Raw genomic sequence first — 24,353 nt, 5'->3', positions numbered from 1 at the left:
ACACTAAAATAACCTTTATTTAGGTATTTTTGATTATAGTTTCTTCTGTGGCTTGTGAGTATACAAGATTACAAAATCCACTTTATAGTCAAAGTGTTGACATTTAGAAGTAAGTCAATTTTCAATGCATTTTTGTCAGTTGTCATTTCTTACTGAAGTTTTCCCTGTTGGCGATTGGCAATTTTAGAATTTTCTGATTTTCAATTAAACAAGACACTTGAGAGTTGAAAGCGATTCATTTTCATTTCTCGATTATTTTACTATTCTCGCGTAATGTCTCGTTGCGGTTTTAACGTTGTTTGCGCGTAAACAATTTATATTAAAATACATTATTCTTATTACTGGAAGTGCAGTGGTGTGCAGTGTTAAATTGTTTTTACTTTGTACATCCATAACGATGGATGAAAAACTAATGTTGGACGATGTTTCCAGCAGTTTAAGAGATCGAGTGTTTTTCGCTGCCAGAGATGGAATGGCTTTAACGCTTTACGCGTTATTGTATGAAAAAAATACAGATGAGATAGACGACCTTTTAAACAACGTAAGTCTGATGAATATCAATATATTGTGGACTGAAAGAGAAAAACGTTCATAATAATGTCTATTTTTATCCGTGTAAATCTTTATGATAGCTGATGCGTGATTCTAGTGCGTTGTGCAATTATTTTTGTTGCGACATTTTTGTTTTTGAAGGCCTTATGCATTCATTCGGAATTTATTCATCCTACTAACATTGTTTGGCAGCAAATGTAATAATCAAAATTAGTTTAACCTCAAAGAAAACCATTGTTGAAAGGAATCAATCAACTTTTTTACTCAACAATGGAATTTGGTGGTGTTTAAGTTATGTTTTACTCTTACTTATTTACATGATTTTGTAGTACAGCAAATAGTACCTAATATATATTTTACTTTTATTAAATAGAACACATTATTTACTTTTATAAAATAGGGGGCAAGCATTTGCTCATTTGATGTTAAGAGATACTGCGGCCCACGTTCACACACTGCCAGAATATTCTCATGTGCATTGCAAACCCATTTAAAGTTTATAATTTATTTTGTAAAGGCAAAACTACTACTAAATAAAAAAAATTGGCTGACATGCAAATCATTCCATTCTTATCATCTAACATAGCTAAGTTTTTAAAATCAATTCTGTATCTGTGTGTTTTTTTAGACACATACATTGATAGTATCTATAAATGTAATAAGCCTTAGGGTCTCTCCACATAACAAAATCTCAATAAACTCTGCATATCAAGTCTAAGGAGTTATTGCTACTTAAAATTGTATTAATAATAATAATTGTGAATTTAAATGAATACACAAAGTATTAGATAGAACTTGCTGAATCTTTTAGGCTTACAATAAGGTTATGGAATTCACTACCTATCATCATTCATGGATTAATATGTATTTTCCCTTAAATAATGTCATAACCATAGGCTATTCTGATTCTAAATCAGATATGTAACATGTGTAAGATCTATCCTTAATTCATGTGAAACAGTGCATGATAAATGTTACACTTTTCCTTATAAATATATTACTTCATATTACACAAATTATGTATGGTTGGTTGAATCTTTAACTTTAATAAGAATGTATCTTCTAAAAACGAAGTTAAATATAATCTTGTATCTTAAGTTGACCTATATGTTTATTAAATACCTTTTTTTTGCTTTTCAATTTCCCTTTTAGACTATTATTTTTAATTGTGCAGCATAATGCTGCCCATTTATTTTTGCACACCATTTAGTCATAAGGTCATCCATGCTCTATAAAACACCTAAAATATCTTGTCTTATCTTGTTCTGCTTTAACAGTATTAAACATAAATACTATTAAGATTTACATATATAGAAAGATTTTGAAAAAGAAAAAAAAATGATTTCTTGTTACCATGCAGATATAGTAGTAGTATATAAGATTTATATTCAATCCTTTATCATGACATGCATGTCAATTAAATAATAGATATGATAGGTTTTTTTTTATTATGAATATAATATATTTATATATGCTAATTAAATTATTTGATTGATGTTATATACTCAAACTCAAAATAACTTTATTCATATAGGTAAACAAGTACACTTATGAACGTCACACAAGAAGTTAAATTAATTGTAAATTTATATTACTACCGGTTCGCAAGTCAGGGGTGTAGAGCGGGCAAGAAGAACTGGCAAGAAACTTTCCGCCACTCTTTTTAATCACTAAGTTTTGAGTCATACAAATTGTTTAAACTGGAGCAAATCAATCCCAGGGATTAGTATCATTTTAATATTCGTTAAATTTATAAAAAGCTTTATTGATTAATTTACGTTTAACAAGGGCTTTGAATGTATTTAGTGATAATTCTCTAATTTCGCTTGGGAGTTTGTTGTAAAAACGTATACAATTTCCATATAAGGAGTGGTTTATCTTCTGGAGCCTGGTTGGTCGTACACTCAAATTAGTTCTGTTTCGAGTATTATACTGGTGAAAGTCACTATTTGTTTTAAAATCGTTTATATTTTTTTCAATGCGAAATTGAAGTACCAGCAATAACTCTACTCATTCGTAGCAACATAAATTCATAGCTTAATGAAATTATAGATTTGTAATATGTTGTATGTTTTATTAATTATAGGATGTATGCTGTGATGGAGTCAAATGTACACCACTTATAGCTGCTGCAAGGCATGGGCGCGAGGCAGCCGTGCGAATACTTTTAGATAAATTCCGTCCTCCTGTAAGACTTGAAACAGAAGGCACCGTAAAGTTTGACGAATATGTCATTGAAGGTAAGCAAAATGAAATCCATGTAGGCGATAGCGTATTCTGATGGCGTTAAATTGGAGTAAGTTATCTCAATGGGTCTGTAATGTATGCAAGTATATCACTAATAAGTAATATGTAGTTTAAAAAAACTAAAAAACACGCTTTTAAAGCACATCAAACTAAAAAGTGAAAAATAATTCCTAATTTAGGCTGAAAATGGTAATGAACAAAAAATACTGGTATTATTGTGAAAAAGCGTGGGTTGTTCGTTAGACGAAAAATATGGCACAGAGCGCCATTTTCAGCCTAAATTAGGAATTACTTTTCACTTTTTAGTTTGATTAGCTTTAAAAGCGTGTTTTTTATTTTTTTTTAACTATTATTTATTTTTTAGTTAAATTTTTTTAATTTTTTTTCGGATTATTGCATTGTCATCGATCTTTGTCAGGTGCGCAAAGTTTGAATTAAATCTCCGTTAAAAGTGGGTCAAAATCGAGTCCGAAGGAGTCGGTTACATACATACCTACAGGTGAAGCTAATTAAAGCGTGTAAAAATCCGTTTTGAATTAATAAGCCATGCCCTTTTTAATTCAAAACACTGAGATCTTTGAATAAAATATAAACTGGCGTTATTTTACTCAGCCCAGCTTACATATTTTAAAATTAAATGCCGGCTGTGTCTTTTCGTGTAAGTTAAGGAGATGGCTATAAGATTTGCCAAAATACTCGTAATCTTTTCGGACGAAGATGCGCGATTATGTGCATTTTATTATTGAATATTGTGACTATAAAAAAATATGTTATTTGTACTATGATCCCTACTAATCTGTGTTTTTGAATTTAATAATACGAATTATATTACGTATTATCATAATTACGAGATTTATTATCAAATGGATAGAGACGTAGATTAAAACTCCCTATAGTCATGTTGCGAAGACTACTTTACGTATTAAGTCTTATCAGTAAAATGTAGTCATCAGTTTTTTTTTTATATAACGGGGTTAACTGGCAGGAGGCTCATGTGATGTTAAGTGATATCACCGCCCAATGACACTCTCAATGACAGAGGGCTCGCGAGTGCGTAGCCGGCCTTTTAAGCCTAGGGCCTTTGAAAGACCTTAAGTCGAATTGGTTAGAAAATACTTCAGTGGGCAGCTGTGTCCACATAGCGGTGATGCGCGGCAAAAATTGCCTAAATAATAGCTTATCTTGGCGCATTGCCGACGTGTATTCAAAATAAAATTGTGGAGAATATGTATCTGCCCTTAAATTAAATAGATTTCAGAATTATTTTGAAAAAGTAATATTATTTCAATGTATAATGGTTTTATAATCAAAAGTATGTGGAACATTATTCTCAGTGATAACGATGGTACTAAATAATTAAGCAATGATATGATATATGATATTATGATTATGCAATGTCGACTCGTGTTGTTTGTTTTATTATCTCTCTTTGACGTTTTTGCCGGGGTATATATAGGATAGTGAAAGATCGCCTTTCTCGACAAAAAAGTCCCGAAGTAGGCCCCGACATGTACTAACGGATCCGCATTATGCATCACGATAGCTAATGACAAATTAAAAGTCGCCGGTGCGTCAAATAGAAATAGTCGAAAAAAGGGTAAAAAACCGCCTTCACCGGGGAAGGCGAGGACCTGCGTACTTCGCTTACTCCAGTGAGCTTCCGTCCTGCCCTTCAGGCGATTACCACCCCGCGATGGCCCAGGCCGAGGTCCGAGTCTCGCAGGAGACGCCCTTGTGCTAGTCGCGGAAAAAACGCCCATTCCGGCCGAGCTACGCTCACCAAAAGATCCCGAGCCGGGCTGTAAAGGCCCTTAAGGCCGACGAGATTCCATTTAAAAAAATTAAAGATCGAAGTCCCGACATTTGGAGAGTTTTGTCACTAGTTAAATAAGTAATACATTCAATTTTGTTAAAAAACCCGCAAATGTCGCCTAATCTTATCTAAAGTAGAAACCCAATGTAGATTATTCTCTCAATCTCCGTAGTACTTGCGAAAATTTGGAATTACATGATAAAAAACTTCATATTAAAATTGATATTTTAAGTTACGTAGTCAATGTTAATTATAAATTTGATCTTGTTTATAAAAACTGGAATAGTTCCTTATTCTGTTGAATGACTGATAACCATGGTATTAGCTGCTTATCATGCATATGTTTTATACTTAGATAATTATGGAATTATAGTTTGGGGAAATTCAGTTAGTAAATAGGGTATTTAAGGCTCAAAATGTATTAGCAATTTGTGGAGCAAACTATGTGGAGAGTTGCTTACCTTTGTCTAAGATGCTCAAAATTTTATTCCCTGTATATATATTTTAGACATGTCCTATTCGTTCAGAAAATCATTAATATTTTTATGTCAACGGGAATGGGGTCTGTTGAGTAAGACATGGAGAAATTGGCTATGCCAAAAATTCATCTGGAAATGTATTGAAAAATCACCTTTTGTACATGGCAATCAAGGTATATAATAATCTATCAAAAACATTCAAAGAATTTCCTACTACAATTTTTAATAATCGACTTAATGTACTACTTTCGGAATAAATGTAATATTCTATTAATTATTCTTTACGTGAAATATTATAATTAATATTAATTTGATAACGTAATCATATATTTTAATAATCTAGTGATGTAGTGATAAAATAATATAAGAATGATATGACTGATAATGTAATTGTAACTTTTGTGTAAAATTCTACCTTTCAAAACAAATTTGCACGCTACTATGTGTGGGAGAATATGCGAACTTTAGATTGTACGACCATAATATTTTTGTACTATATTCTTGAATAAAAATTATTATTATTATTGAAAACAATTAACAGTCTCTTTGTCAAATCGTAATGAGACATGGAAGACAAAATAAAGGCTTCGTCATATCTTTAAATACTCAAGAATTATGTCGTCAGAAAGATTCCTTTATTTCGGATATTTTTCGTTTGTCACTAATATACAGTCAAAACCGTTTACGACGACATCGTTTAGAACAACATACCGGTTATATTGACCAAAATCAAAGGTCCCGGTGGGTAAAAGTATGTATTAAGCCGTAATTATAATACGAGGCATGCCTTTTAAGTTCTGTCGTTTCCATATTTCCCGGCAACTTTGAATTTGGACCTGTACTATATTCGAATGTGTTTACATTTTGAATCTCAAAACAGTTAAAAGTATTAGGATTAATGCTATTGTTTAGTCACAGCGTCGATTTGAATCTGTCAAGTTACGTACGAAAATGAATCTTTCTAAGGAAAATGTTCGTGCAATAATTTTCTACAACTTTAGAAGAGGCCTGACACGGCTTCAGTGTTTTGAAGAGCTAATATCTGTGTTCAGTGATGAAGCCCCATGTCTGCAGACTGTCGAACGCTGGTATTTAGAATTCCAGCGTGGACATACTAGTGTTAGTGACCAATCTAGCGAAGGACGCCCAAAATCCGCCTTCACTGAAGAAAACATCATTGCTGTGAGACAACTAATTCTCGAAGATTGTCATGTGACGTATCGAGAGATAGAGGCTCTATTAGGCATCTCAGGGACAACCATTCAGAAGATCTTGCATGAAACGCTTGGTGTGAGAAAGCTAGTTTGCCGTTGGATACCGCATCTGCTTTCCGACGATCACAAGGCGGCCCGCGTCAGATGGTGTAAAAAAACTCTGCAAAGGTTCAACCGAAGAGAGTCAAATCACGTCTACGACATCATCAGTGATGCCGAATCTTGGATCTATGCCTACGATCCTGATTCCCAACAACAATCTACAATCTGGGTCTTTCAAGACGAGCCAAAGCCGACTAAACTCGTTCGTTCTCGAAGCACTTCAAAGAAGATGGTGGCCGCGTTCGATAGAAAAACCGGCCATGTTGCGACTATTGCACTTGAAGATCGTAGAACAGTTAACGCAGAGTGGTATACCACAGTTTGTTTACCACAAGTCATCGCCAAACTTCGAAAATCTAACTTAAAGCGGCGCATCACCCTGCACCACGACAACGCAAGCTCACACAGCGCTCGTCAAACAATTCAGTATTTGAAGCAGGAAAAAGTAGAAATTCTTGACCATCCTCCATACAGTCCTGACCTAAGCCCTAACGATTTCTTTACATTTCAAAAAATTAAGAAAAGTCTTCGTGGTCAAAGGTTCCAGTCCGGAGAAGAAGCAGTCGACGCTTTCAAGTCAGCCATTTTGAACACCTCCACTGGTTATAATAACTGGTTTAAGCGAATGGAAAAGTGTATTAAGCTACGTGGTGTATACTTTGAAAAACAATAAAAAGTACTATAAGGTTCTAGTTGTGTTTTTTTCTGCAAACGACAAAACTTAAAAGGCATGCCTCGTATTACGAAATTAGTGGCATGAAAACTAATTTCGGGACATTAATTTTACCAACAGTTTATAATATTTTCGTAATGCATGCATTAATTTCATAACAGAGTTTCGAGCCCTCCGCGATTATTTGGGGAAATTAGTTTCATGCAACTAATTCCGGCTTTAGGTACTTAATAACAACGCCATCGTCTGTCGCGACTATCGGTTTTTACGACGATGAGTAGTCCCTTCGATGTCGTTATAATAGATTTTGAATGTAATTGTCGAAAATATAACATACTGAATAACACTAATATATTGCATGTGTCGTTCGCACATTAATGTTTTAATTCTTCTTTATTTTAAAAAGTTTGTTTACGTATCTGGCGTGTTCTATTTATCAAAAGGATGTACTCTCTTGGGGTCGTGTGTCGTTGACTTTTTACGCAGTCATCCGCCCGTGCGCGTGGCATTTTATAATTAGCTTGCCCGCTTGTACACAAAGAAACTGGTAACGTGTTCGTTCGAAAAGTTTGGCAATAATCCAGATCTTTGTGCGTTTATGATTTATACCAATTAAATTCTATTTGTTATAAATCGCTACGCTGACTTGCAATTTCACAAAACGCGATAAGTTTATTTGTTATCATCGCGTAACTAAGCGAGGCTGGGATTGAAATAGATTAGATGCTTTGTTCCGCAAATAACGTATATTTTTGAAGTTATACTTCTTTTGGCGCGTTATAATGATGAGAGTAAATTTTTACGATGCGCGCGCATACCGTCACAAAAAACCGAAACCCTGAAGTTAGCTATAGTCAACATTTTATTTTGTGCTATTTAAATAAACTTTATTTAACTAGATAATGCGTTATAAACTTTCAATGTATTAAATACCTTTTTTCCATTCTTAGTGTCGTTTTTTATACAAACGTAGAATATTTTTTTTTGAGATTTGTGTTTTGTTACGTCAAAGAAGTATAACTTTTAAAGCGTGTACATAAGTACACACACGTTTTTTTAATAAAGGCTGTTTTATTGTATGCTTGTTTATAATGATGATAAATACTCATTTAGTTGACTATAATTGCTTTATTCACGAACAAAGGGAAACATTTTAATTTTTATTTGCTTTTAGAAACCATCAGGGAATTTTTGTACTTGACAGGTTAGTTTTCATCGTAGAGAAATAGATTAGGTTTTCGTTTTCACCACCACCAATCCCCAACCAAATTTAATAGACGACTGGTTTCGATATTTTATATGTCCGATGCAAACTTCATGGTGTATCGAAGTGTCTTAACGATGCGCAAAATGTAAAATTTGTATACAACGTTGTATAAACTTTTACCGGAACTGAGCATGGACTTGTTGCTAACTTCCGAGCTGTCATAAAATTTGTATCGAACGAAAAGCGCTTGTCGTTATTTCGACTTACAAAAGCGCCATCTAGTTTCTCTTTACAATTGTTGGTGAAAACGTTTCGAATGTGTGTTATAGAACTTTTTAAATATTCCAGGAGCCACAGCGCTATGGTGCGCGGCAGGTGCTGGTCACTTAGGAATAGTGAAAAGACTTGTTCGAGCCGGGGCCAACGTGAATCATGCTACGAAGACTTTAAGTACCCCTCTGAGAGCTGCTTGTTTTGATGGCCGCTTGGATATCGTGAAGTATTTAGTCAGGCATGGTGCTGATATTCACAAGGCTAACAAATACAATAACACATGCCTAATGATTGCGGCGTATAAGGGGCATTTGGATGTCGTAAGTTTATTTTTACATGTCACATTATCACAGTATATTATTTGTTTTTGCTTGTAGCGCCATCTAGCGAGTTAAACAGCAACCACAACTTAGCCGAAATACAATTGCTATATAAATACTATACGAAAATTTAACTAGATAGTTCTGGAATATAAACGAGAAGACAGGTCACTTCTTAACGGCGGCCCGTGGACACCTGGAACGCTGGAAGGCTCATCTGTTTTTAGCAGGTTTACCTGTTTGAGATATTTATTTCTCGTTAGGAATACAATTCCCTTGACTAAGCAGTAGTACAACAGTCGATACGGAACAATTCTTACTAGATAGAAAAAATAGATTACAAAATTATAAATGATGACCTAGTGATACATAATATGTTATATGTTCTAAATTATACATTATACAAGTAGCGAAGAATCTGCGCCTGCAAATAATGAGGATGATTTCATTCCCTGAAATGCGATAACAATGAAATTCCGACCGTCAAGGCTATATTTTTCTAGGGGGGATGGCAAACAAGTATATGGGACGCCTTAAAAGGGCAGTCATCACAGCCTTTTTAACTGGGTGCGTTGCCGGCCTTTGAGAGAGGAGTATACTCTGGGTAACAATTTGTGGTCGTATCTCCCGGGGAAGACCCCCACCGGGAGTCGATTCGCAAGTTCGCAAAAAAGGCTTTATACAATTTCTCGATCTTAGTCACTAGGGCCTTCAGTCGAGGCTCCCCCCTTTAGCTCTGATGCTGCTCTTTCTCTATAATACGTTGAGCTGAGTGAAAATTGTTCCAGGTACAATTTTTATTGGAAAGCGGAACAAGAGTGGACGATAGGGCGCTATGCGGTGCGACTGCGTTGCACTTTGCAGCAGAATGTGGACATGCAGCCGTCGTTTGCGCCCTGATAGACCATAACGCCAAAATGCTAACTAACCAAAATGGTGAGATCTTAGGGGGGAAATGTGTCCTAGTAATAATAGTATAAAGATCAATCTTTTAAATTATGATTTTGTATAAATAAGTGATTATTTTAAAGCCATCTTTTATACAGATTACTCTCGATGACAGTTTATTTTTTGCCCTGTCCAATAGCGTGTTTATCGGTAGTAAATAAAAACTTAACACTATATTGGAGTTACATGTGTATTTGTGTAATTTAAGAACACACTTAACAGAATTAAAATAAAATGTGTGCGTGTACTAGGTGTACACACTTAAGAAGTGAAACTTCTTTATGACCTTATTTTTCGAAAAATGATCTACTATATGCAACTTAACGAAATTGGTTAAATAAAGTTTAACAAAAGGCTTTTATTATCATAGACATGAATACAATTATTTCATTTTACCTTATTACTACTAGGATGATTACAGAATTTCATTAATTGTAATAGAATTATTACTATCATTGTTATCGTTATTATATGTTTTTGTTATTAATGGCTTCGAATCTCTTCGGATCAACCGTGGTAGGGACAAGAATAAGATGGCGCGTAATCGAAAAACGTGACGATTTGCTACAAAATTTCTCCCATACGTCGATAAAGAACTTTCATTCCAACGCCGATAAAGAAGTTTGACTTCAAAAAGCAACATGGCGCGTAACCGAAAAATGTGACGCGTAACGAAAAAATGTTACACTAAATTTTTTTCCAACCCCGGTAAAGAAGTTTCACTTCGATAACATTTTGTGTAGGTTCTATTGTCACTAGTAAATAATATGAAATAGTTTTTAATCCGGTCAGATAGCCAATAACCTTTTTTTACACTAGCAACATTGTGAAATTATGAACCGATCGTTACGCGCGTGTGGGGCGGCTGGAGCTGAGGACATAGGCTCAATCAATATGTATAAATATATTATCGTTGGTTTAATAAAATGACTTTTATATTCCAGACATGACACCGCTGCAGTGTGCAGCGGAACGGGCCCGTGCGTCAGTAGTGGAAATACTCGCGGCGAGGCCGGACGTCACGCGCGCTCAGGCGATTGATGCTTTTGAGCTACTTGGCGCTTCGTTTGCTAATGATAAAGAATATTATTGTTTACGGGTAAGGTTATATTTGATTAAAACCACCCACTAGTTGTTGGATAATAAGATGAATTGTCTTCAATAAGGTAAATCACTAAATTAATGACTTATGAATACTAATAATAGCCTCCTATTTCAGATACTTTTCTACTTAAACACATTAAATATTTCTATCTCGTTCTTTTTTATGCAAAGGCCTCCTACAAATCCCGCCATTCCTGTCTGCACTGTGTCTACTATTTAGTACTAGTAGTACTTTTTTGACTGATGAATAATTTGAAAAAAAACCCATGACATTTGTTTTCCTGTACACATGTTTTAACAACATCATCTAAATATTTCTCGTATCCTCTTGAATACACACACATTATTAAAACACTGACAGACTGGCAGAAGATTTATATATATATAAAGATGACAAAGTGAAATTTGTCATCGTGACCGTGACGTGTCAATTAGTGACTGCTGACAGCTGTCATGTGTTAGTAATAATGTTCTGTGCTCAATGAAAGAACAATATAATGATTATTGAATCTAACCCCAGCATTTACAATATGTACTACTCTGTGCAATCTTTATAGTAAATACTTTTTAGTTTTTTTGAAATATAAATTAAACAATTGATTGACAGATGGCGTATCAATACCTACACAGAGCAATGACGATGAGATACGACACTCGATATGGTCAGCTGCTGAAGAAACCTGCCGACCCCATACCGGCCTATGATAACTGGCGAGAAAGTACCACTTTGGAGGTAATTACAAAAATATTGTTGTTATTGTAATCTTACTATAAAAAAAAGTTTGACATTTAATTTTTTTTTAAATAGAATGTAAAAATTGTAACATGTTTGTCGAACCTCCAAGAAAAAGCGTACTAATTCTTAATAAGCCGGCAACACACTTGCGAATCCTCTGGCAATGGGAGTGTCTTTAGCGGCGGTATCACTTAACATGGACTACTACTACTTATCCAGAGCTTGTTATTATTCGGTAGTGGGTTGATCTATTTAAAAAAAGCATTGTTAATTTATGTTTATCATAATTGTTATATATTTTAAAAAAGATAGCTTGTAAATATACTATAGATATAGTATTATGTATGATGTGGTAAACAAATTAAATAAATAAAACCACCTCATCCATCAGGTGAGCCTCTTCCCCGTTACATAAAAAAATAAGTGGTCACAAGTTGTTTCGTCTGTCGGTACATTTTAATAAATGAATTGTTTTTTGACCTCAGGAGGTGGAGAGACTACACGGCAACCCACACGCGTTGCACATGGAAGGTCTAACAGTCCGCGAGCGAATTCTCGGTCGTACATGTCCAGATCTGCCCCACCCGGTGGTGTTTAGGGGCGCGGTTTTTGCTGACGAAGCAAGGTTCGAACGGTGCCTCGCGTTGTGGAGACACGCCCTTACACTACGGATTCTTAACTCTGTAAGTTGATCTTTTTTTTTTTATTATGGCTCTGGCACGGTTTGTGCAGCCAGCGTCAAGTATAAAATTTTTAAATTCGTGCTTTTTGCCTTAGAAATTCGACCATGTGAGGACATGGTACATAGACTGTACGGTTTAGGCACTCACCCGGTACCGCACAACCCTCCCAAAGGCCGAGAACAAATTTTAAATTAAATTAAAACTTGCCCTCGAACCGGGAATCGAACCCGGTACCCCTCACCTAGCTGCCACTTTAAGTTGATCTTGGTTGATTTATGTGAAATTCGGTGTGTCAGCACATATTATATAGGCCATAGGTAATATTTTCTAGGCATGAATCTCTGCGTGTCACACGGCGTCCATTTGAGGATTTTCACTGACTAATAACACTTTTCCTTTTTCCAGGTGTCGGTTGTTAAAGATCTACTGAGGTTCGCTCAGGTGTTTTCGCAGATGATTCATATTGGAATTGAATTACCGCTTTATCAGGTAATATTATTCGATTTCTTACTAAAATTGCGCGCTGGTTATTTCTGTTCCGGCTCGAAGGACCAAACCAAAATGTTTGGATGCCACGAACTGTTATTAGAAAATATATTTTTTTCAAGTTATTATTCCATTACCTTCCATTTAGATCCTATCTTAAACTACCCATCCACCCTTTTTCGCCATAATTTTCGTCTTTCACGCATTAACTATACTAAATCTATTCTTCACCATTCGAACGAATGTTAAATGCGCACATAGAAATAAATTCCATTGGTGCACAGCCGGGGATCGAACCTACGACCTCAGATGAAAGTCGCATGCTGAAGCCACTAGGCCAACACTGCTCATAACTCATTATTATGTATTTACTTGACTTTGATACTTGATTTTTTTGTAATTATTAGTTTTAAGAAAAGTTATTTTATAAGTGATAAAGGTGACCCATTTTAAAAAAAAATATTTAATCAAAGAATGTTTTTCAGGTATGTTTTGTATTGGAGGCTTGCGCTGAAGAATTGCGAAGAGGTATCAAAAGACTCGAGATAGAGAGTGACACTGAAGCTTTGATAGTACGTTTCATCTTCTTACTCTTCTGTGTGTCTTTAATTAAATTTAACGTAAACGGCTTGATCGATTTTGATAAAAATGTTGTGTTCGTGGATTCGAGAATGGTTGAAATCTATAGTTGGATGTTTTTTTTTGTATTCAATATGTGTGAACGTCAAGTTCGCTAGTAATAAACGATAATAAATAGATAAATAAATTTTTGATATAGCCTACTACTGTGAAAGAATTTGTAAAAAGTTTCTATTACAAACAAAAATCTTTACTACTTAGGAATAATATAGCGTTATATTGGAGAAATTTTATAAATTAGTTCAGTAATTTAGAGTATCCATAACAAAAATTATTTTTAATATATGTATACTGTGTGTATACGTTTTGGATATCTTAAAACTAATAAACCATATTTTTAATAAGAGGACACGGAAGGAAAGACTTGAGTTAGTTTAAATTAAATTCTGTAGTGAGATCTTTTTCAGGAGGAGTACGAGAGCAATGTACGGACTGCTCTCTATCTTGTTGCTGTTGCTGCTAGGTTGCTTGAGAATCCTAATAATGATGAGGTGAGAATAGCTTATTTAAAATTTCAAAATATGAAAAAAAAAATCCTTAGTAAAAAAATTAGTATGGGTGACTACGTTCGTATGTGCGTCCGTGTGCGTACGTATGCGAGTGTGTGTGTGCGTACGTGTCTATTTCGTTTTTCTTTTGCTCTTTTTTATCAAATATTACGCGCTCAAGTATTACGTCACGCAATTTTTGGAGATTATTGACCCCCCCCCCATGTAACGTGCCGTAACGTTTTTCTGTACCAACTAGTAAAACGTTTCGTGACCATCCAGTGACTCTTTATACCTAAAGTTACCATTATGTGGTGTAAAGTACTGGAAAGTCGAAAATAATATTAACATAACGCGTAATTCAATCCCGCCCCGCATCGTAACGTTTTACAAAAGGACCCCCCCCCTTCCAAAATTCGTTACGTAATACTTGAACGCTCCCTAACGCATATTATTATAAAAAGTAGACAGTGTATGTACATCAGAAATCCCTGCTATCAGGAGCGTATAAAAATATAAGAACAAATTGAAAAATAACTCTATAGTTCCCTAAGCATTTCCTTTTGCGAAGTAGCGAGCTGTAGCTTTCAGTAAAGGTCTTTTCGAGGTGATAAGTATGCATATTAAACAAAAACTATACTCTTAATTTTAAATTGTTTTTATTTTCGTTGACCCATTATAGTTTTGTGTTTGCAGCAAACAAACAGACTGACAAGATGTTCAGTGTTCAATCTGCGTGACGTGAGTCTTCGTACGGGCGGTACTCTGTTGCACCTCGCCGTGGACAGACGGACGCCAGTTGACGATTTTCATACTAGTGATGTTTGCCAGTAAGTTATGTTTTTATTAATATACTAGCTGACCCGGCAAACGTTTGTTTTGCCATGTGTATTATTTCTAGGATTTTTTTTTGTAATAAAAAATATCTATCTACAATAATAAAAAAATAGGGGTTTATAGGTAACAAGCGATCTCTTCCAGCCACCATTAAGAAGGAAAAAATATTAAGAATTACTTTTATGATTTAAATGAATATCTTTAACGCTTATAAAATTAGGCCTTATTATTTGATCTGAATTAACTCTTTTTATACACTTTTTTCTAACAAAGCCATTTTTAATTTATAAAATTGTATTGAAAAAGTTTATGGTTTTCTCATACAAGTGAGTAATTGACAATTTTAGACGTAGTTATGTCATTTTTATCCAAAGTTATTTCATAAAATATTGTTCTGATTTTGGTTTTGGTGTAGAACTAGAATACGAAATGTCAAGTAAAGCGGCCATTTTTAATCGGCTTCAGAAAAAGGCGGGGTTTAATAATTGAATCAGTATTTTTTTGTCTATTTAAGAAACAATCTCCTTAAATTATTATGATCGGGTTTCTGGAAATTAATATAATAATAGCTGCATACACATCGCGATTTAGGTTTTTCTAACATTATATTCATACTCGTACATTGGTTCACTAAAACCAAGGCATCTTTCGTCTCTTTCCTTCTAATTGGGTTTACGCTGTGATGAAAAGAGATAGATGAATGAAGTGAACTCAGAGTTAGGATAAACGCTGCAATTTGGTTAATTTATAACGAGGCATGATATTCAATTGAATGAATTTGTTCGAATTTCAGATTCCCTTGCACAAGAACAACTAGACTGCTTCTAGAGTGCGGTGTGAATGTGGACGTGGCCGATGACTCGAGGAGAACTGCACTACACGTTGCGTTGCTGTCCTATCAGTATATGCCTGGTGAGTGCTATCAATATTTTGAGAGAGGTTTTTGTTTATTTAATCTGTTTTCATTATATGCTTCGTTTTAGTTATCTACATGTATACATATACAATTATAAATATATAGTATACGTCTCCAGCGCCAATAAACCCGTGGTTTAGTTTTTAAAAATATATAAAATAATAATGATAAAGTAAAGAAGTAAGAAAATAAACGTTTCGCGTTTAGCCAATAGGAGATTTTTTTATTATTTTTGAGTGCAAATCAGGAATTTATCCACCAATAATGGCAATGGAGCCCATCCCCCTCCCCTCCCTCCACAAGAAATATGAAGGTGCAGAAAAAACAGAATCTACCCCAGGGGGGGTACCACACGCGCTCGCGGTGGAGAATCCCCCTCTGGGCGTCCATCACCGGGACACGCAGCACCCGTTGGTGGACGCACAGGCTGCCCTTCGTACTCTTTGGGGGGCTATTCTGCGCTCAACAAAAACTAAGGGGCCAATTTTTAAAAGGCCGGCAGCGCGCTTTTGAGCCTTCTGGCAGTGCTAGTGTCTATGGGCGGCGGTATCACTTAACATCAGGTGAGCTTCCTGCCCGTCTGCCTCCTGTAAAATAAAAAAATGATGAAATCTTTATCCGTGTTTTGTTTATTTTTTTTTTATTTTGCGAATTGCAAAGCAGTCGAAGGCAGAGGCTAAGTATAAATGTGCAGTCCTATGTGTAGAGGAACGGGAAGCGTGGAGCGAGGCGTTGTGCGGCTGTGTGTGTGAGTTGCTCGCACGCGGCGCACACGTCGACGCTATGGACATGGACGGGATCACCCCTCTGGTCGCTTCTATCGGGGGTACGTATACATTATGTAAGCGGAGTTGGCCTAGTGGCTTTAGCGTGCGACTATCATCCCTGAGGTCGTAGGTTCGATCCCCGGCTAGCTGTAATAAAAAAAATCCAAAATGTTTTTATAAATCTCCAATTTCATAGGTAAAGACTAACAACTATTTGATTTTAATATTTAACCTTTCTGTTATTTTACGATATCGTAGACAGAAAGGTCGTGGAATATACTTTTATATAATAATAGGTTAAAATTTGCATATATTTAAAATGTGTGGTTATATTATGATGACAATTTACGTAACACTATATTAAGATTTAGTTATTTCAAAAAATGGCCAACATTTTATCCCAGCCAGCCAGCAGCGTATTGTTCTCAGCGTACTGTACACTTTATTAGCATAAAGTTCTTTGTTTCCTTTTAGGGTTTAAACACTTAAAGACCAGCCCTGCGATTCTGTAACTCACTTTTCGAACTCACACAGCGGTTTTCGCATCGGCGGTCGCTCTCAAATCAGTCGTAAAGCAGTAATTTTATGATTAGGCATTCTGATAAACAATAAACTACAAGCTCCCACCTTTTCAGAATGCCAAATCATAAAATTACTGCTTTACGACAGATTTGAGAGCGACCGCTGATGCGAAAACCGCTGTTGGTCCGAGAGCTGGCACCAATTTTTGGGCAGGTATTTGAGGCAAGCTGAAAACTTGTCACATACCTCTCCTATTATATTCCAACACGGAATTGCAGACCTGGCTGGTGAGTAGCGGGACTAAATCAACCCCTACATTTTTGAAAATATTAATTTTTTTTTCCCAAAAATATATTTGAGGCAATACGCAATTTATATATGTTGCAGTGTAATACTTAATAAATACGAAAAAAAATAAGCCAGACAATTTAATCGGGGCTTTAACATTACCAGACGCGTGCAAATATTTTTTCAAAAAATTATAAAAAATGTTTTTGAGGCAGCTTGAAATTTTAATGGAGTGTTATTTATAACTATAAAATAAAATTCCCAAAAAGACAGATCATTTCGGTAGGGCTTTCTACCTGCCAGGCGATCAAACAAATATTGGATGGGTACGGGCCTGTACTACTATAGACAAGCTGTAGTGTGAGAGAGAGCGCATATCGACAGCTGTCTTCGTTCTTGCTTGCCGCGTTACTATTGGCTCTAGCGAGGCCACGTGACTTACAATAACCCATGAGGTTTCTAGTTAGAATTTCGGAGTCGTTACTTTCAGTCGTATTATTCTACTAATGGTATTATTACACTATTTAAAACTCAAATAATTAGAAAATGTCTAGTGAAAAGTTAGTTTGTGTTATTTGTAAAAAAAATGATGCTAAAGTGATTGCTTTTGTGGAGAAAACTCTCAAAAAAAGTCAGGAGGTGTTAAATATCCGTAAACATCATAGGTGAAAATATAATCATATTGTTTTGCCAGTGATTCCTAACCTTTCAGATGGTTATCACACAAGTTGTTATAAGAATTTTATAGCTTTGATGAAAAAATATAGTGAAAATACTGTGATTGAATCCAATATTTATACTCTTACAAAAGGTATTGTATTAATTTAATTATTTTTCAAGCATTACATACTGATAAATAAAATCAAGCATTTGGATATATTGCATATATTCTCCAAATGCTTGTTATATATTGCGTTCTTAAAAGATGTTGTTTTAATTCAGATTTGCATGCAGGTAAAGTAGAGGGATCATCATTTTTTATTTTTTTTCTGAAAGGTTCATTTTCAGTGTCTGTAACTTAGTGCTGTAAATGCTTAATTTTATTTATCAGTATGTAATGCTTGAAAAATAATTAAATTAATACAATACCTTTTGTAAGAGTATAAATATTGGATTCAATCACAGTATTTTCACTATATTTTTTCATCAAAGCTATAAAATTCTTATAACAACTTGTGTGATAACCATCTGAAAGGTTAGGAATCACTGGCAAAACAATATGATTATATTTTAACCTATGATGTTTACGGATATTTAACACCTCCTGACTTTTTTTGAGAGTTTTCTCCACAAAAGCAATCACTTTAGCATCATTTTTTTTACAAATAACACAAACTAACTTTTCACTAGACATTTTCTAATTATTTGAGTTTTAAATAGTGTAATAATACCATTAGTAGAATAATACGACTGAAAGTAACGACTCCGAAATTCTAACTAAAAACCTCATGGGTTATTGTAAGTCACGTGGCCTCACTAGAGCCAATAGTAAAGCGGCAAGCCAGAACGAAGACAGCTGTCGATATGCGCTCTCTCTCACACTACAGCTTGTCTATAGTAGTACAGGCCCGTACCCATCCATTATTTGTTTGATCGCCTGGCAGGTAGAAAGCCCTACCGAAATGATCTGTCTTTTTGGGAATTTTATTTTATAGTTATAAATAACACTCCATTAGAATTTCAAGCTGCCTCAAAAACATTTTTTATAATTTTTTGAAAAAATATTTGCACGCGTCTGGTAATGTTAAAGCCCCGATTAAATTGTCTGGCTTATTTTTTTTCGTATTTATTAAGTATTACACTGCAACATATATAAATTGCGTATTGCCTCAAATATATTTTTGGGAAAAAAAAATTAATATTTTCAAAAATGTAGGGGTTGATTTAGCCCCGCTGCTCACCAGCCAGGTCTGCAATTCCGTGTTGGAATATAATAGGAGAGGTATGTGACAAGTTTTCAGCTTGCCTCAAATACCTGCCCAAAAATTGGTGCCACCTCTCCTACTATGTGTGAGTTCGAAAAGTGAGTTACAGAATCGCAGGGCTGGTTAATATTTGGCTACAGCGCCGTTACTCTGTAAATCCCAATAGAGACTGTGACCCCGACTTCAACGTAAAGTTTTTCTACCCCGGCCGCTCGTGTAAATGAGCTCTTAGGTCCATCAACGCTACGAATATTCAAAGAACTTTATCAAATTGCATACAAAAACTTTGGGATCGCTTCTCTATTGGAAATTACAGTTGCGGCGCCGGCCTTATATTATTAATTTTGCCTTTACACTAAAAATCTTTATTTTTAAAATTAAAATTTCTAGGTCCAGCAGAGTCTCTTGTCCGTTCTGCGCTAAACCCTAGGCTGAGCTGTCTAGCAGCGTCCGCGCTGGCGCACCACGGATCGAAGTACCGTCCCGAGCAAGTGCCAAAAGATTTACACGATTTCCTCATCATGCACGGAGTTTATCCTGTATAATTAAGTATACTTTAATTTTATTTTAAAATATACTTTAATACGAAGCAATAAACACGTAATTCATATTATCTTTACTGAAATATAGAACTCTGATCCAATACTATGCAAAAATGTTACGTCAAATTTAGGAACTGCTCAAAGGCTTAAAGATATATTATTATATTCTTTAAAATATAGGCTAACCACAGATATCGTATCGTGGCCCGTATCATGACAGTCTAGGTTACGATAGTCGTGTGACGTCTTTGACATATCCCGTATATTATTATTTTCATATATTTAATTTCTAAAAAATTTATTGATGCATTGTGTTTTATAATTAATATTTTTTATTCAACAATGTTGGATTAGATTCGAAATTGCGGTAAGATTCACGTAAAAATTAAATGGTTAGCGAAACTATAGAGCAAAATTTGCCATTTAATTTGACATTACAAGACTATGATATTCTATTTAAAGCTTTATCTATATACATGAAACTATCGATATGTATCATATGTCAAATTGTAATATTATTTTTCTTCGTTATTGTCACACACACATGGCATTGTGCCATTTCAGTCATATAGTGAGTGCACAGAGCCCGTATAATAAAGCTGTTTGAGCAGTTACTAAATTTAAGTGGCCTATAATCTATATAGGTTGTCCCATAAATCAACGTCAATCGGTAGTTAGGTGATAGTGCAGGTAGAACCCCAGGGAATTAATAAATAAAATTGTTATTTTTTTAATTATTGTCATACCAAAGTTTAAATTAATCGTTATGCCATCCTATCTATGCTTTATTCCTGACTTCGTCTTGACGTTAATGTCTGGGACACCTGTTTTAATATTGACAATGACTTACGAGTTTTCGTATAAATACTAATACGAAAGTCGTATTATACTAAGTTATTTACGAAGCTTCTATTGACATTAAGCGATATTATTTAACATTTTATGTTAGAAAAATAGTACAATGGTTGTATAGAGGTGATATTATCTGTGTAAAAAACGGATTATATTCCGACCATACTGACAGATAATCAGAATGTACAACTGAATTAACAATATATTAAAAAACGCGAAATGTCGGACTTATGATATTAAATTCAACTTCAAATGGTTTTAACATGTAAAAAACGCGTTTCAAGCTATTAAAAAGGGGGTTGGTTTCATTCGTTCTTGGCAATGACAAATGACATCAATGCTGCTTTTTATTGCTTAGGATATTTTGTTATTGACAACGCTGTATATTGTCAAAGTGTCAGCTGTCAAAAGTAAAATGGTCGGTATATAACTCGCATAATTTTTGTGTCCATTATTATTGAAACCACGTTACGAATTCTAAAAGTAGAATTTGAATTGTGGTTGTTTAATGTTTATTTAAATTCTTATTCTATTCAAAGATGGTTGAATCTTTGGTTCGTAAGAGATATATTTATTAAATTGGGCCTCGTTTGGCCATTTATATTTTTTAATATATTATAAGGAAATATAATTCACTCGTTCTAAGGCGAAAAAGCTACACACTGATAGTTTGAATACATACTTATGAATATATATTTTCATATTACCCTAATTTATATTATTGTTCTACATATATTTTTGTATTAGTTGTGTCCGAAATGGTAATTTGCTATTTTCTTTATATTCCAAATTGAACATTACAACTTGCCATACATAACACAGATCAGGCACAAATTAAATCTATAACTTATGCTTAGCATAATTCAAAATAACGGCTGTCAAATGGTCTACAACTTGAGTTGACAATTTACCGTTTCGGGCGTTAGTTTTAATGACACAGATATATCAGTTATTTACATAATCTACATTTTGATATTAACTGTAAATATTCTAAATTAATTTTATTGTTATTCGACCGATTTTGTCTGCCATATGTTTTTCGTCCATCTTGTATGTTAAAGCATTTATCATACGAATTGTAAAATGAGTTGAACACTGTGTATGTGTTCGAGATGTGATGCAACATAATATTATCAAATGGCTCAAAGTTATAGATTAAGTGAGAGATTGGGTAATTTTGATCGACAACGAAATTATACGAGAAAAGCGAAAAAAAACACGCTCAAAACAAATAATAATAAATCTCTTAATAGTCTATGTTCTTACTGAGAGCAAATTTAAAAATACATGACACCACAGAGCACAGAAGCAATTTTGAAACTGACAGTTCAATATAATGGCGGTATTTTTAATTGCACCATTGACAATATTCAAATTAAGTGTTGTTATTCAATATTACTCAACCTCAATGCATGCAAATATTTAAGGAAAAATACAATGTGATAATTATAGAATATTATAGGCTAGGAAAGCCACACGGGGCTTTTAGGTAAGAGATTTCGGCCTTTGAATTTATAAATAACGAATGTATATAAGTGATAAGTGTCACTGAGGTGGCATGAGAAATTATCTGTTCGATTTGACGTAACCGACATTGACGTTGACAATTGACTGTTGAAATTTGTTCGAAACCCTCATGGAATGTGTAAACTTAGTTGAATCGAATGCACAATTTAGTTAGAGCATAGGTTTGCTAGTAATGAGATATTTTATTGGTATAAGTTAATAAACCGGGGTAAAATGCCTTTATGTTCTTAATAAAATGCAGTATGAACCAGTGGCTACAGCTTTTTAGGTCTGGACCTCAGATTTTTATGTTAGTTAAATAATAATAATAAAAACTTTATTCATGACAGAAATATGGTGGTGACAGTTTCGTGGTGATTTGGTTTTCTAATTGGCAAGTAGGTGATCGGCCTTCTTCTGTGTTCGAAAAAATACCTTCAATAAATTTTATCTAACTAAAGTGATGTCTTCTTGAAACTAATGAAATTAAATTTGCTGAACATACTACGAAAATAACCGAAATAGACATAAATGATGTTCTACCAAAAATTATGGCAATAAATACACAAAAAGAAGCAGTAGAATGTTAAAGAGAAGATCAAAAAGAAGAAAGGCCGTCCAGTAAGAAAATTGGAAGGCGAAAGATGTAGAAAGCTATTCCTATAGATTGATTCTGACCATAAACCAATAGTCTGTATTTCAAAGACTACTTTAAATCTGTGCTTTTTAGAATTATTTTTAACTCCACTGTCTGGTGTATGTTATGATATTAGTACAAAATACAATTAGGTGGCATAATTCAATCCAGGTTTGATTTTGAGACTGTATTCTTTATTTCGGTCAGTGAAAAAGTTTTATTTATCGTTTATATTGAAAGTAATCTACTGAGATTAATTAATCTAAAAATTAAATTAAACTAAAAAGGAAATTTACGTAAATATTTATTTGCAAGAATGAGGCATCTATCCCGGTTTTACAATATACAAAACGGTTTACAGCTAATTAAGTTAATTTGACCACTGTTGACGTATCAGACGGGTTACTATGCTATCTTAACTGATAGTTATCAATTGACAATACTAACAAACAATAATGACGTCATCTAACTATCCAATTTCGATGGAAGATTTTTTTTGTGTGTATCATTTGAGGGCATAATACTCCATCTGAAACGAATAAGTCTGGTTGAACAATGAAGATTCTGTATATTTTCTTGATGTCGCTCAAATAATGGCCATAATGAGCTTATAGATAGTAATTTCTGCTATACGCTGGTAGTATAAGGCTTTCTAACTAAAAATCTCTATTTTTCTTGAAAGAGTTATGCATATCAAGGACCAGTCATAAACGCAGTTTTAATTAACTTAAATAATTCACGAAGTTTCCGTTAAGTTAATTAAAGTTGTGGGCGTTGTCGTTAATTAAGATATGTTGTTTCAAAGATATGTAATCCCAAGTTTCTTAGGGTAAGATTCTGTCGTGACAGCGTTAAGTATGACTCCTGTATGTCAAATGCGTTTTTGACATTTGGAAGTAATACTGGGCAAGTTTCGAATCTATTTCTAACCTTTAGTTATTTCAAAATCTCTTCATTTTCTTGGGAATCTTTAACTGCACTGTCTTCTATATTGATTATTATTTCGAAATTACAGTCGACAAGGGTTGGATGATTCAATCAGGGTTTGATTCCGGTTTTGAAGAAAAGTGGTAAATGTAACAGTGACTACCTGGTGTGTTAAAAACCAGCTGCTTTTTTGAAAAACGACTAGTAAAAATAATTACTGGTATTTTTAAAGGACGTTATTCCATAGAACCTTCTTTATCGTTGACACACCAGCACGGAGAGTTCGTAAAATTTGATAAATGCGAAACAGTAACCATTTGTATGTATGGTCTTGAGCGACGCTTCTTGGGTGTATTTGGATGTAAATGTATCGTTTGACAGCGCGAACCCATTTGCTATATATTGACCCCCCCCCGTGTAACGCACCGTAACGTTTCTCTGTACCCACGTACAATACTGTAACCAAGTATAGTAAAACGTAGTATGTAGGTTTTGATGCAATTGACGAATCACGATCAAAAGGATTTAACAGTCGTTTCATTTGAAATTCTCATCTTCCTGTTAAATTAAGTTTTGCTGTCAAACTGACTTGGATGGGTCTTGTTACTTAAAGGGAGTTGCAACAATCTTCATTTAATGAGCCATATGTAACTTCTTTGTATATATTTTG

General features: G+C 34.4%; 1 protein-coding gene across 5 annotated transcripts; it reads left to right on the top strand.

Moving 5' to 3' along the window:
* The first annotated feature begins 160 nt into the window (after window positions 1–160).
* LOC125057218 (protein fem-1 homolog B) lies at window positions 161–22,380 on the top strand. 5 transcript variants are annotated; one of them, XM_047660772.1, is made up of 15 exons: window positions 161–541; window positions 2,639–2,792; window positions 8,255–8,284; window positions 8,636–8,880; window positions 9,669–9,816; window positions 10,773–10,927; window positions 11,540–11,665; window positions 12,154–12,351; window positions 12,757–12,840; window positions 13,323–13,409; window positions 13,887–13,967; window positions 14,661–14,794; window positions 15,595–15,713; window positions 16,412–16,543; window positions 19,610–22,380. In XM_047660772.1, the coding sequence occupies exons 1-15, from the start codon at window positions 398–400 to the stop codon at window positions 19,762–19,764; spliced, it is 1,992 nt and encodes a 663-aa protein (XP_047516728.1). In that variant the 5' UTR covers window positions 161–397; the 3' UTR covers window positions 19,765–22,380. The 5 variants fall into 5 exon arrangements, with proteins under 5 accessions (XP_047516728.1, XP_047516720.1, XP_047516738.1 ...); XM_047660764.1 differs by having other exon boundaries at window positions 13,884–13,967; XM_047660782.1 differs by having other exon boundaries at window positions 162–541; window positions 13,884–13,967; window positions 16,424–16,543.
* The last annotated feature ends 1,973 nt before the right edge of the window (window positions 22,381–24,353 follow it).

This window comes from Pieris napi, chromosome 2 (assembly GCF_905475465.1).
Source record: "Pieris napi chromosome 2, ilPieNapi1.2, whole genome shotgun sequence".
Lineage (NCBI taxonomy): Eukaryota > Metazoa > Arthropoda > Insecta > Lepidoptera > Pieridae > Pieris > Pieris napi.
Note: the sequence above shows the minus strand (reverse complement) of the source record. Positions and strands in the feature narration are given on the sequence as shown.

Bases quoted from the DNA above. Each gene is read 5' to 3' on its own strand.
- LOC125057218 (XM_047660764.1), top strand. From the start codon at position 398: ATGGATGAAAAACTAATGTTGGACGATGTTTCCAGCAGTTTAAGAGAT. The intron at 8,285-8,635 runs GTTAGTTTTCAT...TAAATATTCCAG, and splicing joins GGAATTTTTGTACTTGACAG to GAGCCACAGCGCTATGGTGC. The intron at 13,968-14,660 runs GTGAGAATAGCT...TTGTGTTTGCAG, and splicing joins AGAATCCTAATAATGATGAG to CAAACAAACAGACTGACAAG.